Source organism: Ochotona curzoniae, unplaced genomic scaffold, assembly GCF_017591425.1.
Source record: "Ochotona curzoniae isolate NIBS_2020 unplaced genomic scaffold, NIBS_Ocur_1.0 contig_883, whole genome shotgun sequence".
NCBI lineage: Eukaryota > Metazoa > Chordata > Mammalia > Lagomorpha > Ochotonidae > Ochotona > Ochotona curzoniae.
In genome coordinates, this window is record NW_024466599.1 from 11,716,195 (window position 1) to 11,733,497 (window position 17,303).

The 17,303-nt window shown below is 43.9% G+C and overlaps 1 protein-coding gene across 1 annotated transcript; it reads right to left on the reverse strand.

Annotated features, from left to right (window-relative positions):
• Nucleotides 1-12,583: 12,583 nt before the first annotated feature.
• Nucleotides 12,584-17,093, reverse strand: RDH14 (retinol dehydrogenase 14). Its single transcript, XM_040992870.1, has 2 exons — nucleotides 16,649-17,093; nucleotides 12,584-13,588 (listed from the first exon to the last, which is right to left on the reverse strand). Exons 1-2 carry the CDS (start codon nucleotides 17,027-17,029, stop codon nucleotides 12,971-12,973), a joined length of 999 nt encoding a protein of 332 aa, XP_040848804.1. The 5' UTR covers nucleotides 17,030-17,093; the 3' UTR covers nucleotides 12,584-12,970.
• Between the last annotated feature and the right edge of the window lie 210 nt (nucleotides 17,094-17,303).

The window sequence follows — 17,303 nt, forward strand, 5'->3', positions numbered from 1 at the left end:
ATGGCCAGAAAAGGGCAACAATAGACTCCTTTTGAGATGTGGTAGAAGCAGGATGTTCCCCTCTCCAGCTTCAAACCAACTGGAAGCAGGGAACATCCAGCTCTAATTGGTAATGAACTTATGCTGACCTCTTAGGGCCATCTCTATCCTGTGTGCAAACCCAGAATAGCTCATATGATGGACATATGATCTTCCTGAGGTGTCTGTAGAGACCAACACTGCATCTGGACAGAACACTCATCCAGGTGCATGGTAACCCACACACCTTTCCCCATGAGGAAGTCACCGCCTCGGTTCCCCTCACTGAGCCAGTCAGTGGTATCTCAGCTGGCCATGTGTCTCCTTCATGCTTGAGTATAAATGAACCCCCCAAAATCTTGCAAGTTGGTTTCTTACCACTTTTACATGTAGCTGAGCTAGAGATCCTGGGGTTAATACCAGCATCAGAGTCAGACATGGAGAGTGCCATAGATGACTGAAAAAAAAGGAAGCCTTGCAGTTACCCATCTCAGTTGAAAGGAAAGCGTGGAAGTCAGTGCCAAGCCCAAAGGCTTGATCAGAAACAGTGGTTTTTGGATATTCTGGGTCAATTCCATACCCAACCTCAAGTGAGCAGTTGAGTCAAAATGCACAGGCATGAAAAATATTATGTGATACAACTTCCCTTGAAGTTAAGGTGCAAGTAAAACAAAAGTGAATTTCATGTTTAGACTGAAGTCCCCCCCAATATGTTTTCCTTTGTGTATGAAAATATTTCAAAATCCAGCAAAAATCTGGTGTCTGAATACTTCTCATCCCAACCATTTTGGTGGGAAGAATACTTAACCTGCATGATGGTTGATTTTCTACTTGGCTCAGTGTTGTCTCGGTTGCTCCTAGTACAACTATCTCAGGATCTCTTCTAGAATTACATGTGCCTGAGGTAAGTCATTTGAAGGTCTTTTGATTAGTTCAGCTCTGGGCAGTTCTGTCCATTTGGGTACAGTTTTTAATGTTTTCATTTGATACCTATTTTTGTTGTATAATTAGATGTTTCGTCTAGCTAAAAGAGCCAGGCACTCCACTTGAACCTCCCAAGTGTGTATCTGAGACACAGTACTTGGATAATGACCTGCTGCTTTCCTAGAGTGTGAATGAACAGGAAACTGGATGGGAAAGCATAGCCAGAATTTAAAGGGGGAACTCTGAAATTGATACAGATAACCCCAAACAGAATGGTAACCGCCTCATGCCAACACCTACTGTAGACCCAGGCTTTCTGAAGCTGTGGATGGTTGGTTTCCATCAGTTGTGAGAATGGCTGTCATTATCTCTTCAAATATTGTGTTTGCTCTTTTTTTCCCATTTGCAAATTTATGTGTATAACACATTTTCATATTTCGTTCTATCCACCATATCTATCTTTTTCAAAAGTCTTTTCATTTCATCGTGCATAAACTTTTTTTAAAGATTTATTCATTTTTATTACAAAGTCAGATATACAAAAAGGAGAGACAGAGAGGAAGATCTTCTGTCCGATGATTCACTCACCAAGTGAGTGCAACGGCCCATGCTATGCCTATCCAGAGCCAGGATCCAGGAACTTCTTCCGGGTCTCCCACATAAGTGCAGGGTCCCAAAGCTTTGGGCCATCCTCAATTGCTTTCCCAGGCCACAAGCAGGGAGCTGGATGGGAAGTGGAGCTGCTGGGATTAGAACTGACAACCATATGGGATCCTGGCGCGTTCAAGATAAGGACTTTAGCTGCTAGGCCACGCCGCCGGGCCCTCATCGTGCATAAACTTTTTAAAAAAAGAATCCTTTCATGCATCTGAGATGGAGGGCAGAAAAGAGAGCGAGAGAGAAAGCACTTATATCTAATGATTCACTCCCTTGAATGGCACAATGGCAAGGCTGAGGCCAGAACACAATCTAGATTTCCCATGTAGGTGGTAGGATTGCAGTCACTTCTGCTATTACTGTGGGTTCCAGGAGTCCAGTGCTGGTCGCAAGCTGGAGTAAGGAGTTAGAGCTGGGAGTCATACCCAGTCACTCTGATGTGGGCACAGGCATTCTAGCTGCCAGGTTAAATGCCCACTGCTCCATCCACCACATTTTTTTTTTTATCTTCTGACTAAAATTTCCATCCATGTATCTGTCACTGAAACATTCTGGCTAGTTTCTCAACTGCCCCCTTCAGTTTTCTGTTTTGCATTCAATCCACCTCTGAACTTATCATTTCTGTTACAGTAAACTTCATTTCTATAAGTACCATATCATTATTATCACTTTTTAAAGATATTTTTATTGGAAAGGTAGATTTACAGAGAGAAGGAGAGACATAGAGGAAGATCTTCCAGCCCTTGGTTCACTCCCAAAGTGGCTGCAACGGCCGGAGCTGCGCTGATCCGATGCCAGGACCCAGGAGCCTCTTCCGGGGTCTCCCACACAGGTGTAGGGTCCCAAGGCTTTGGGCCAACCTCTACTGCTTTCCCAGGCCACAATCCGGAAACTGAAAGGGGAGTTGGGCTGCCAGGACTTGAACCAGTGCCCACATGGAATCCCAGAGCTTATAAGGCTAGGACTTTAGCCATTTATTTTTCAGCAGTATCTATTTCATAGTATTTTTTTTTTACTATTGCTGAAAATTTTGAGCTCATTTTAATATCTGTAAAATGCAGAAAGCACAGTCATTTTATTTCCTGTGCCTGATCATTCCTACACCTGAAATATTGGGAGTAGGGTTGGTACTTCATATAACATATGAGAAATCTTTCACAGAGGTTGCCCAGGCTCTTTTATCTGCTTCCACAGAGGGTCAGCGTCTTTTCCTGCTGTCCCTTTAGGGTGCTACAATCCCTCACAAGTTCTTACCTAATTGATGGTTTGAGGTCTTTTTTTTTTTTTTCCCAGATTGCTCTGATGAGATCACTTTGCACTTGTGCGGGGGCTGGTGCTTCATTTCCAGCCATCCAGGAATAGGCCATCTGCTTCCTGCCTCCACTCCCCCTGCCACTGCCCTTTATGCATTCCCTCTTCTGCTCAGTGTCAAGGTGACTGCCCCGTTCCAGGGAAGAAGGGGGAGTCGAACAAGGTTAATTCATGCACACCCTACTTCCAGTGTGTGGTCCTTCAGAAGTCAGCTCTATTTGAAGCTCTGTGAGTGTCTATCAGGGGTGGATTTGTACAGACTTCTTGCCTGATGACCAACACCCTCTGGGCAGCAGAAAGGGTGTGTGTCCTCTCAGCTGCTGGGGTCCTCAATTTCAGGGTGGCCTCATTTTGATCTCCAAATGTCTCACCAGATTGTAGCTCTTTGTTACTTTTAAAACATTGCATACTTTATATTGTGTTCAGAATTTATAGTTGTCCTTAACAAAGTATGGGTTTTTCAGGGCTAGAATTCATTCTGATGTTTTTGTTTTCAAGCAAAAAAAAAAAAAAAAAGACATTTCTTCCTATATGAAGCAATATCAACAAGTAAAGTCTATTGTCAGTTACATAGTAAATCATCTTAAATATTTGGAGTTTTTAATTAGTAGATTTTCGCTAATTAGGACATTTCTGAATTTTCAGCAGATGCACTTCAAAAGACATGGTAGTATTAACTATAAAGTAGTATAATACGAATCTTTTGATCGTCGTATTATGATTTAACTCAGACGTCTTCATTGTTTGCGCACTTTCCCCAAGCCCATGAAAGATGATCTGTGTCCCTCTGGCAGGAAACCAACACTTGAGGTTGGGCACCGGGTTATTTGACCCCCTGATAAATAATTTACACTTGGGGATGTTATGCAGAAACCTTTGCAATTTACTTGTGTTGACAGTGAAGAAAAGTAACACATTCTTGACCTATCAAGTAGAAATAGCCTTATTTGAAATAATACCTGTTCTATAAAATATGCTAAAGGGAAAGAATGCAAGGAACAACTATGAAACTGAGAAGTATCTACCTTTTTTTTTTTTACTTTAGAGGAATTTAACCCATTTTGTGTGCACTTTTTAGTTCAGTGTAAGAAATTTTAGTTTGTTGAGTGACGAATCTAAAGTCTCTATTATCTTGAAATACTTTGGTTCAAATCCTGACTTAATTAGGCTCTGGGAAACTCAATTATGTTTATTTACATCCTGATCCCTTTCCTAGAATTTGGGCCTCAGCAAAATTTATAAAAATATCTTTAGTAAATGGTAGTTATGATTCTAGAAAGAATTTTCTGTAATGAGTTTTGAACTGTTAAGTCCATGACCTCGGGTTTTTGAGATGTGCCAGATTATCATATTATTTTAAAAAGAAAATATGTCCTCTTTTCTATTTTTTACACATAGATGTAGGTACTTACTTGAAATGTATGAGGAGACAAAATAAACATACATCCCCCAGGGCTGAGTTGATGATGCTGGCATTAGCAAAGCATATGCAACAAGCTTAAGGTAAGTTACCCATTAGAATTTACAGTTGTCTCAGAAAGAACAGCAAGGCAGGATTCAAAGATTTGAACTGTACAGAAGTGTCCAGAAAAATTCGTGGTAAAACTCCATGTTTTTTTTTTTAGCATGTATGCCTTCTTGGTAGGCATTCCAGTTTCCTTCATGCTAATTCCGGAATACCACTGATTGCATTTATTCAAACAGACGATCCGCTGACCTGAAGAACTTCACATTCTTACTGTCTCAACTGTTACATGAAAAAGTGCAGGAGAATCCAGCAGTACCTTCATAAGCCACGAGGCTTCTCTTCTCCCTAGGAAGATGAACTCATTTCCCAGGGTGAGGACAGGGACGATTTATCAGAGCAGCCAAATCGGCTCCATAAATCATAGCTTCAGCTGGTTGTAGACCTCTTAGCTTTCTGATCATTAGTTATCAATGAATTAATTAACCTTATATTTCTGAGTATTGTATTTATGACAGCCCCGTGCTAGATGTTGACAGCATACAGAAAAGTTTCAAACATACTCCTGCCTTCCATGTATCAAAGTCAGGGACTTGACAACTCACACCTTGTCTTTGAGCACTGTCATACTTCTATGTCTCTGCGTTAGAGAAATGGGAATACATGTGCCTAGGGTAGCCGGGGATTCTGTTATGACCTTCTTCTAATCCATTCATGCCATCAAAGCACTCACGCAGGATTAACCATCGTAAGTCTTTCTTCAGTCTTAATCACATCTCCTGCTACAGGAAGCCTTAGGATTTGTTACATTTTTTCCAAAATGGAAAACAGCTGTGATAGATTAATCAGTTCACCCAAAATCTCACATTAGGAGAGATCATTATAAAGATATTCTCTCAACTGCCATTTTTGACAACTATGAATAATACATTACCTATCTGTGTGCAAATGTGGCTGGTTCTGTTGGCCCCTTCTATCTCTCTGTGAGATGCTTGGTGAGATAAGGATAAAATGCGTCCTCAACCAGTTTAGTAAGAGCTCAATGGTGAACACATATTAACCACAGAAATATGTCTCACCAAGAAGGCATGCTTTAAGAGCCCTATCCACCGCATAAATATCTACTGTGCATGTACATACACTCAAAAATTGCCTATACTCTGATTCTGTAATAAATTGTACTGTTTCCAATGATAATTTCAATCCCTAAGTTGATATCCTTGGTGTGGTAGCTAAACAGTTCAGTCTTCCTACAGCTTCAGTATGCCATACAGGTGCCAATTCTATTTGAAGCTGCTCCACTTCCCATCTAGCTTCCTGCTTGTGGACTGGGAGGGCAGCAAAGGATGAATTGGGTCTTTGGGCCCCTGCTTCCATGTGGGAGATCCGGAAAAATATCCTGGCCCCTGGTTTCAGATAAGTTTGGTTTTGGCCATTGAGGCCATTTGAGGAGTGAATCTGTGGATGGGAGACCTTCTTTCTCTACATCTTTTCTTTATCTGCAATTTTGCCTTTCAAATAAAAATAAATGAATCTAAAAAATACTTTGCTGCCAAAAAAATTTTGCTTTTGATTTGTGTCTCATCAATGACAACAATATTAACAAATACATATATCTGAAGCTGTCAAATTATAAAACAATTGTGATCTCACCATAGAAATTCCATGGTACCTCCTCTCTCATCCTCTCTATTTCAAATCTTGCCTTCAAGCTGAATGACTCAACCTCATGGCCTTTTACAAGGTAATTTTAATTTTGAAAAGAGTTTTCCTCTCTGGTAGGTAACCTTAAGGGAATATTTTCTTTATTTGAAATAGAATCCTTCAATACATTTTAAGGAGAGAGGAAAATGATACAGTAAGGAGGTGCTCAGAAGCTGGGCAGCAAGAACAGGACGGGCAAAGGAAACAACGCTCTATATCCAAGACCTAACTTCTATTGCCACAAAAGGAAGGTAGGCTACCTGGAAGCTCATGATAGAAATAGAAGGCGTTGTGTAACCCAGGGCTCAGAAAAACTGGGGTCAGGAAAGCATCACCTCTTCAACATCTTCTTGGCACCCAGTAAGGCAGAGAGCTCACAGAAACTACATGGAGTCTGACCCAAGTGCCTTTGTTATTACAACCAAATTACAAAGGACACATAAACCCAAAGGAAAACTTGTTTCCACAACCTTTCCCGCAAGCAGAAAATCAGGAGAATGATATTGCCAATTCTCCCTTTAATATTTCCCTTTAGGGGCATTTGATAGGTGAAAATTTCTTTTCATCTATGATGTAAGCAATATTGTGTGTATGTGTTGTTGTTTTATGTCAGTATTTTTTTTAATATTTTAAAGGCAGAGTGAGAGAAGGAATGAGAAAGAATAAATATTCCATCTATCTGTCTATTCTTCAAATGGCCACAATAGCGAGGTCTGGATCAAGCTGTAGCCAGGAGCCAGAAATTCTGTTCACATACATGGCAAGTTGAGAGAGACCATCTTCCTTGGCTTTCCTTGCCACGTTATTAGGGACTGGAGCAGAAACAGAATGTATGGGCTTGAACTGGCCTTCTGACAACTCTGTCCCCTTTGGTTTTGTTTTCATACTGCCCAGTCTATACAAGACAAAAATGTCACTCTACATGTAAGTAGGAAAGAAATGAATACCAAGTGATCACAGCTAAAAGATTTTGTGTTTTTCTTCCTATGTTCCTATAATCTTAATAGAGGCATATGCAAGGTACTGCTTCTTGCATATGGTTTATTGTTCCATTATAGTCTCTCCTTGAATGTATATACATACATTTGTGGGTCTTTAAACATTGTGCCCTGCAATGTAATACATTCTCTGTTCTACTGTATCTGAGGATGCCACGCCAATGACTAAGCATGCAGTATGTGCAACATTGAATGTGTCTATTTCACAAATACAAAGAGAAATCACAGATCCCCTAAAAAGAACATGCACATTTGACAGTTTTCAGCCCATATTTACTAAGGAGTTAGATGGTCCTAGATCTGTTGTCCTGCCCCTTTCTGTTCTACTGAATACTTTTCTCATTTAAGTAGAATCACCTTTGCGTAGCTTCAGTTATTTCTTCCCAATATTCAAATACAGTATTCATCTGTTGCGGTTCATCGACAACCATGGAATAAAAGCGTGTGGTCAAAGAAAGAAAATTATACATCCACACCTCCCCCCCAACAGGCCTCAGTGACTTGCACATCCCCAAGTCCATTTATCTATAGGATGGCTCTTGATAGCTTTGTGTGAGCTTTTTAAAGTTCAGCCAAGCCAGCTGCACCATCAACACAAAGACAATAGCTCCCACACACAGGGTTACATGGATTAAAGAACCCGATCCATCAGTAAATCTGCCAGATGGCAGTGGAAGAAAGCTTGTAACTCCCTCACTTTCATTTCAACAGCAGCAAACAATGTTCAATGTTTAAAATAAACTCTTCCAGATGAGCTAAAGATAAACTCTGAGGTGGGTGGACTTGAGCTTGCTGGGCTGCTGCTCTCAAGTGTTTGATTACATTAACACAAAACGCCCGGGTAGAACCCGCTTCTGTCAACAGAATGCTTGGACTGCAACACCTACTACGTGAAGCCATTTCCTGCACTTTCATGGCATGGTGGCAGAAACCGCTTCACCTTTTCCCCCCACAAACTAATAGTGATTATATATTCTTTGTGTTCAGGATTTCCTCAAACTACGTGTACAGCTTCAAGATAGACCTGAAATACCAATGTGCATGTCAGCCTGCGCCGATCTGTTTAAAGCTTACAATCCTACTTACTTAGTTCCCCTTGGTAGACTCACAGGAACAAAGCAGAGGTTATTCGTAGGATTTATAGAAACTCCCATTCTGCCAATTGCTGGAGAGCTATCTAGATTTGTGAGGTATTCAAACTGTTTTTGTTGTTGTTTTTTTTCTTTCTTTTTTTTTTTTTTGAGTCTAAAAGTACCATAACTGGGCACAGACCCAGTTGTAACTCAGCATAATGAAGTGGCAACACCTAAGGGAGAAAAATGACACATTAACTTATTAAGTATGCAAGAATTTCTGTATTTAGTACAATTAATAACACCATTAAAAGAATGCCAGAGAGTTATTTGAGAGGCTGAGAGAGGGTGTTTCCATCATCGGCTTCCTTCTCCTAAGTTGTGCAGAGGCTGTGTTGGGCCAGGCCAAAGCAGGCAGTCTGGTACTCTAGCCAGGTTTCCCATGCGGGGAATGGTAACACACTTGAGCCATCATCTCATGCCTGCCCAGATCTCCATTAGCAGGGAGCTGGAGTCTAGGATCCTGAGCCAGGTTCTCAAATTTAAAAACTTGATAAGGGAGGAAAGCATCTTAATCAGGAAGCCAAATGCCTACCCTTCAGTCTGCTTTTCATAGTTCTCCTTCCCTTTGTAGTCATAGTGCACTGGTTTGCATTATGATTGATAACTTGTGTGATAATGGAAAAGTATAGCAAGTAACAGACCCATGTGTGCGTGCGTGCACACACACACACACACACACACACACACACACATGGGTTTTCTTTGTGGACTCCTGTACCCCCTGAGTTTAGAACATTGCCTAGTGCACAACAGACATGTGAGAAATATTCAATATGTAAAGAAGTAGAAGCTATGTGTTATGGCTTTAAAATAGTTTGTCCCCTTCAAAACTCAAGTTAAAATTTGACTGCCAATGTCATGGTGTTGCCAGTCAGGAGGTGATTAGGTTTAGGTGGATGAATGGCTTTCTGTAGAAGTGGGTGAATTCTCTCAAAGGTGCATCCACCCTCATACTTGCTCATGTGCTTGTCCTCGCTGGCCCTTCTGCTCTTGCACCAGGCATTCTTGCGGCCTGATGTCATCACCAGAAAGCAAGCAGAAGCCAGTACTTTGCTTCGGGGCTGTAGTAAGCCCATCTAGCATACAGACCCACAAGTCAAAGTATAATTCTATTCTTTATAAATTGCCCATCCTCAAATATCACTACAGAGACATGAAATAGACTCAGACAATACAAAATTTGTTCTTCCTAAGTGCACAATAGGAGGGAGCAAGGTGGGCTAAGGTGAGCTGAAGGGGAGGCCAAGAGCCTGGGACACTCACGCACCACAGCCACCAGTCAGTACGGGTATCAGAAAAGAGATTCAGTAATTACAGAAAGTGTGTTAGCTAGCGGTTAAGAGTGCATCTACTGTATTTGTATTAAACATCTGGTCTAGCAAAAGCCCTTACTGTCTGCATGAGACGGAGCACTCCATCTAACTATCCTTTAGGAATAAACTACCTTCTTCCATGTTAGCCTGTAACTAATTTAACTTCCCGTCATCCAGAGAGGGTTTGTGAAACATCTGAGGCTGTCTGTGCGGGCCAAGATCCTGAAGTGTGATTAGTAACATGTTCTCCCTTCAGGGTTCCTTAAGACATTTGGAATCAATTAAATATTCAAATATAGAATCCCTCAGATCTCTGGCCAGACCCAGCAGGTTTGTTAGGGGAGCAAGCTGAAGGCAGATAACTGCTATTCCTCACACCAGAATCTATAGTTGGAGATAGATTCGAAAAACACACTTGGTGGATTTCCTGGGTCTGCAAACAAATAGTCACAAAGATGAGGTATACCATGGAAAATAAATGCAGCCCTGCAGAGCGAGAGTCATGACCATAGACATGACACTGCGCTTTAAAGACAAACAAATATGTGAGTACAATGGGCTTGGACGACTGTGCTAGTCACATAAATATGATGGCTGGCTTTTGCTACTTAACAATCATCTCTATGGCTTTATGTAACAGACTGCATATGGGCCACAGAGCCTTAACTACGACAAAAAGCTTGCTGATCCTTGGTTTAGAACTATGTTTCCATCATTTGAATTCACCCAACCATCACTATTGCTAATTACCGTTACCATGAATAGTGAGGACTAGGTATATGGGGAGGAGAAATGGGTGTGCTCTCCGACTTCTATGTGCCAGGCACTTTGGTAATGGCATTATTTGCTCTGTGACTCACATTCTCTGAGAAATGCTTTAAACACAGCCATTTCTGTCTCGGTGACACAGCTGAGGAAACAGCTGTTTAGGGAGGGTAAGGAATTCCTCAGTCACAGGTAGTATGGTGGTGGAGTGCAGCTAGCCCCCTGTAGGCTGGGTGTTTAACCAGCGGGATTGCTTTTCTCATTATGCCCTTATTACAATCTGTGTAGCTGCTCTGGAGTGAAGTTGGGAGAAATGGCCCAGCCATCTTCTCTCTTCTCAGAACAAACTGCTTGAAATAGGACTCAGATAACGACCCCTCCGAAACAGGAACAAAAACACCACGAAGCACAGATGAAAAAAAATGTCTTCAACTCACCAGTTTCCATTACCTGGCACACTGTATGTTTCCCACAATGCTATTTTGGAAAGGGAGAGAATAAATATGAAAATAACAGGATTGCCTGATCCCTCTTTGCACTGTGAAATGGCCAGAAGGGAGAAAGGAGAGACCTACAGGGCTACAGCAGCCTTCAGAGACAGTCCATACTGGAGTGATTAGTCCTCGTTCTGTCACACACAGCCGGCAGGAAGGACACCTTCCAAGTGGCAGCTCATTTTACCGTCATAGTTGGAGTTTCCAGATAAGATTTTTTTGTTTTCCATCATAATAATGTATCCTGTTTTATTATGGTGCCACAAACAAGAACTCTGAAAGGTTCAGCCCTTACAGAAGGCCCAAATCCCCTGAAAAGCATCAAGTATCAAACTGCAGCCAAGTGAGATGGTATTCAATGAAAAAAGGAACTCCTTTTTAATGAAGTCGAGGTGTAGGACAGATTTATTAGCTTCTATTTTTCCAAGTTGCATTCTGGTATATTTCCTGCCCATATTTCTAGGTTCAGCAGGTCTCTTCGCAGGATTACTTTTTAAAAGTACAATGTTTCAAAGGACATGATGCAACTATTCCTACTGTAGTTAGAGACACACCTGTGATGATACAAACGGTTTCTCATATTCACAACACAATGCTCTAACAGAAAACAGACCTTGTGTGTGATCTGCCAAGATCCCGGGACTCTACTTCGAACTGAAATGGGTAACCAGATGCCATAAACAGCTCTAAAACAAGAACCAATCAAAGCCGTCCCCGGACAATGTGGTCATTAAATTCAGGTCACTGCCTGTCCTGAAGGTGTCATTATTTCCTTTCCCAGATGTCAAGACAAATGCATTAATTTGGATGCTATAACAGATGTTTACAATATTCTTATCTGGGCTGCATTGTTTTTATGCACACCATTTATTCACTATGCATTGCATTGTTGCTTTGTGTCAGTTACTATACTTGATTCTTGCAAGAGAAAACTAAAATAAACCTTTCCTTGGGGACTTCCTATTTTAATTCTCTATCTGGGCCTATGAACACATGATGACTGCACTGAACTCCTAGTAAGGCCACCAAGTAGGAAGAGTACTGCTTCTGCCAGGGCTTGGAGAAAGGAGCACTTGAGCGGCACTAAAGGGGGAGCAGCATTCCGAGGGAGAAGGGGTTGGGGTGGCATTTTGGACTCCAAGATCCATGCAAAGAACTCCCAGGCAGCAAGTGCTCCACACCCAGGCCTCGTCCTCCAGCAGTGACCAGGCACGTGCTGTAGAAAACACCAGCATACAGGCATGGGCCTTTCTAGATTAGTAACACTGTTGGATTCCAGCCAGCCCTGAGCTCCAGTTCACCCAACCATGAGTCTGGAGTGCATCTTGTGGGTCAGCCCACAGAGGATTCAATGCAGGGAGGGCAATGGGATGGTGTGGAGTGCAGGGGTGATAAGCCTGTTACTAGTTTCTAGCATCTCAAGTACACAAGGCAATTTAAGATTTAATTTAATTCGAGCTGGGTTATAAACTGCTATCTTTTACTAAATCCCTTTGGGAATAGCCTGGGGGGACTGTATTCCTGGAGCACTGCTATAAATTATTTCATCTCCAATGCTGCTACAATTGTGCAAAAGACTTCGTCTGAACAAATAATTCTGAAGGTTAAAGAAAGAAGGACTGACTGAAAAGCATGAGAGGTTTTGAACCCGTAGTGTGATAAGGAGTTGGGTTTCTGAGATAAAGCCTCTGAGAAGAGCATGCGGACTACGTGACAGTACTGTACAGAGAGCAGTCAGGAGACTAGAGGAGACACGGGGACTGCCTCAGTGACTCCTCTGAAGAAATACACAATGAAGAAACCACACAACATTTATTGCAAGTGAGATTTGAGTGCACACACCAGGTGCACTTTTTCCACACAGAAGCCAGCATCATAGCAAAAATATCTCATACTTTGGTCATGACACTCAAAATATATTTGAGAAACATTTCAACATATGTATTTCAAGTCATGAAATCCTGTATCTGTTTTCCACGCTTGTTCAATTGCATTATAAAAACACAATTGTGCTGCTCATTATACTCACTCAATATATTTAAAGCATTTTTGCTGAATTTTTGTTACCCAAAACCTAACATTCATAACTTTGAAATGTCTGCATGTTCCTCGCAGTAGTGCTGCTGTCAAGTGCTCAGGCCACGCCCCTCCACACCCTAGCTGTCACAGCCAGCCAGTATTGTTCCTATTTCACTATGCCAACCATCACTTCACTGATGTCCCAGAGTTTCCGCGCAACAGACTCATCCATAGCTTTGGGTAGTAGCTCTTCCTCTTTACAGTCCCCAAAGTACCTTCCAGACACCCCTTCCACCTCGGGGGAAGAGGCCAAATAAATGGAAGTCTGGGCACCTTCTGCTGGAGTTTTGAAGAAAGCCCAAGACACCAAATTGAAAAGGGGTCTCACCAACAGCGGGATGTGGATGTGCCGCCCGAGGTTGGTCCGCACCACCCCAGGATGCAGTACGTTCACAGTCACGTTTGTGCCTTCAAGCCGGCGGGCTAATTCTTTGGTAAAAAGAATGTTAGCCAGTTTGCTTCGGCTGTAGCAAAAGCTTTTATTATAGCTCTGCTCACTGTTGAGGTCGTCAAAGTTGATGTCTCCATATTTATAAAGTTTGGAAGAAACGACGATGATCCTGCTGGGAGCTGAGTTCTTCAGGAGGCCAAGGAGAAGATTGGTGAGTAGGAAGTGCCCCAGGTGGTTCACTCCAAACTGCATCTCAAACCCATCTTCTGTCTTCATGTAAGGGCACTGGAAGATTCCCGCATTGTTGATCAAGACATCCAGCCTAGGCTCTTCCTAGGTCAGAAAGAGAACAGCACCGTTAGCGACAGAGGCCTTCCACTTCGCAGCTTTCAACAGAAACAGCAATTCCAGAATTGAACTTGCTTTTAGACTACGGACCAGAGAATTGCTTAGGACACTGGCAACTCTTCATTCCGGAGGGAAAGGGATTCCTTTGCAAGACCCTGCTCAGGTAGGACAGTCAGATACGCTGCTTCACTTGTCAGCTCTCATTCCGGTCTATTAAACAAGTGCTTATCTGCCAGGACGTGGCATAAAGACAGAGCCTAAGACTTAATTTCTTAATTTCCTTTTTAACGTATTAGTATTTAGAAATAACTGTTTTTCAAAATTTCCTTAGGAAGTCAGCTATCTGATCAACAACACACCTTTTTATTATTATTATCATTATTATTAAAATAGAAATACAGTCAAGTTGAGGACAAAGCATTCCTGTGATTTCAATACATCCCCTTAATTTCAGCTGGAAATTAAATCAGATAATATTAATTAGGGAATTATGTTAAGGAGGATAACATCATAACAGTGGTACCCATGATATCTTAACAATTTTTACTACTAAAATTCTACAAAATGTTCTTCTGTAAGCTGTTAAGTGTAAGAAAAAAAAAATTAGATACTAAACAAGGATTTGGTCTTGTACTTTCTACAAGTGACCTATCTCCGACGTAGAAATCAAAATACAAAACCCCAAGGTGATCGCAAGGTATCCCACAAAAATCAGATCTAGAAACCTTTAGGTCCCACTGCTCTTATAATTAGTGTGTGCTAGGTTGGCCTTCTACGGTTTCTTTTTAAAGCTACAGAACTACTGTGTACTAGCAATCATACACAGCTCAACACAGGTCAGCACTGTTGACTGCGGCAGCCACGAGGATCAACACCAGAGGCAAAGCAAAACTGACCAACTCTGTAGACTCTGTAGTCCCCCAACGGCAAACAGCTCTACGGGAACGCAAGGACTTCCAAGTACTCCTCAAAACTGGAATACATAATAGACTAGGTCAAGTACACAAAAACGTAAGACTTTCCGCTTGCATGTATCATTCGTCAGAAGTCCTAAAACGTGGACTGTTCTCCCAGGGAAGTCTGTTCACTCTTTAAGTTCTATGAGGTTTGCCTTCTCTTGCTCTTTCTGGGCTCCCACATCTCCAGATGGACAGAAGAAAGCAATGTACACGTGCCAGGTGTGAGGACAGGGATGACCCAGGATTACATTCAGCGGAGGGCAAATTTTAGAATTCATCGGCCCCTTTGCCAAGGGTAGCAGAAAAAAGGTCTTCAATTTCACAACTGCTATCAAAGCGTACCTGTCGGCAGATTAAGCACTTCTCATGTGGCCTGTCTGCGCACCTTCAAGCTTTCCAACAGTCAACTTCAAAAACAGGGCTGGGTTCACCCATAGGGGAAAGGAAGGAGTGTTCCTCACTAATCCTTTGGAAGTGCTTCCCCAATTAATCATTTTGGAGCCATCATTCTTTGCTGGGCTTGTGTTATTTTAAGACTTTATCATTTACTATTCTTTAAATTCTAGGAGATAAACTACCTAAATACCAAGAATACCAAAATGTGGGAAATCTACCACTTCCTTCCCCCCACCCCCGGCTAATTATAGTTACTGAACTTCATGGCCAGCAAGGGTAAATGCTTAGACACAAGGTGGACTTAGTTATCTGTCAGAGGCCTTATCTCTGTTCAAGTTCTTCCCCAAGTATTCAAAGTAACAAAACAGCACAGGTCTCAGGAATGAGGGAGATACGGCTCCACCTGTATTTGGAGACTGGCCCCAACATTGTTCAAACACTGGCTTTATTTCTTAACATAATAATAAAGTATTAGCATATGAAAACAAAACCCCTAACCTGTAGGAGCCAGCAGAGCTGCATGCTGAGGTGCTGTGGGGTACCTGAAATTTTCAGAGGAAAGGCGCAACACCTCAACATCCACTAGCGGTAATTGGCTCACAGCTTCAAGACCACGCTGTGTATTCCTCCGGATGAGGACATCTCTTGGTGGAGCTGAGCTAGCCATTGGCAGCAAGTGCAATGGTAACAAGAGGAAGTGGTGGCGGCCGCCTCTAGCCTGATGCTAATCTTTCAGAAACTGGCACAGGGACCATCAGACATGCATTTCCGATCAGCAATCAGGAGCATGTAAGAATCAAGTATCTTTTCTTTCCTTGACATTGTTAGGATGTGAACGTTGGGTCTTCTGGACCTGTTCATACATGAAGTGGGCCTACGATGGCGACGGAAAGGTTACTGAGAAGGCTGGGCAAGGCGAGCGGCTCTGTCCTCATCAGGCAACTTACATGCTCACCACGGTGGCACCAGTCGATTTTTAATTTCTAGAAAATGCAGCTATGTATCTGTAAGTCAGGAGCAGTGCTACGAAAGAAATCGGCTGGTTCACTCCGCAGTCTGCGTCAGGCCAGGTCAAAACCAAAAAAGTCAGTATCAGAAACTCAATCCAGGCTGCCTCACAGGGGTGGTAGGAATCCAACCTCTTCCGGAAACAGCCCACAGGGCAAATTACTCAGCCTTCCTCTGCCTTGGGTGCCTCCTGTATGCAGGGTTACAGGGAAGGCTAGAGAACTGACACAGCCAAAAAGCACTGTGATTGTATGTAAGCCAAAGAAAAAAGAAAAAAAAAAAGGGGGGGTGTGTGCGGATCTAAATGCTTGGTAAGTCAGCAAACTTATGTTAAGTGCTGGATAGGAGGCTCCTGTGGAGAGCAGGACCAGGAAGCTGCAAGGACAGCACTGTTCACCCCCGCGGGAGGTGACGGGTGAAGAGAGACGCTGGCAAGGGCTGAGCCAGGACAACCTTCCCCTGTGGCAGAGGCTGGGCCAGGGAGCCTACTGAAATAGCACTTCTGGGGCCCCACTTCTTCCAGCCAGGGAAAACCTGAATTCAGCGCCGTCCCCATGCCACGTCCTTCCCTCCGAAGGCCCAAGGTGAAGCTCGAGCCCTCCCACCGGCCCGCCCCTCGCGGCCGCGCCCCCCGGTCGTCCTCTGCCCCCTGCTCTCCGCCTCGACGCCCTCGAACCCACACCTGCAGCATCTCCTGGCAGAAGGCGCGCACGGAGCGCAGCGAGGCGAGGTCCAGCTCCCGGATGACCAGCTCGCCCGCGCCCTCCGGCTCGGAGCCCACGGCCTCGCGGAGCTCGCGGCGCATCTGCCCCGCAGCCTCCTCGGCGCGCGCGCGGTCCCGGCAGCCCAGGATGACCCGCGCCCCGAGGCGCAGCAGCTCGGCGGCCGTGGCGCGGCCCAAGCCGCTGTTGGCCCCGGTGATCAGCACCGTTTTCCCTTTCATGAGGCCAGGGTCCCCGCCTCCGCGCAACCTCCGGCCTCTAGGCCCGACACGGCGCCGGGTTGCCAGCCACAGCGCTCCACCCAGTGCAGCGAGCAGTGCGGCCGCGGTAGCAACTGCCATAGCCGCCCAGCTTCAGGGCCCACCGGCCCCGGCGCGGGGTTCCCGCAGCCTCCGCCTTCCGGCCCGAGTCCCAGCTGCCACTTGTGCGCGAAGAACTCTGGGGCGCGCACTGTCGTCCCGCGTCGGCGCGCCTGGCCTGCCGGGACTTGTAGTTTCCTTCCCGAGGGCACCTGATTGGCCGAGGGACTCCCGCGCTCCGGGTTTGCCCCGGCGGTGGAATATGCCGGCATTCTAAAGCGCGCCGCTTCCAGGTTTTGGGGGCCTTCAGCAGCCA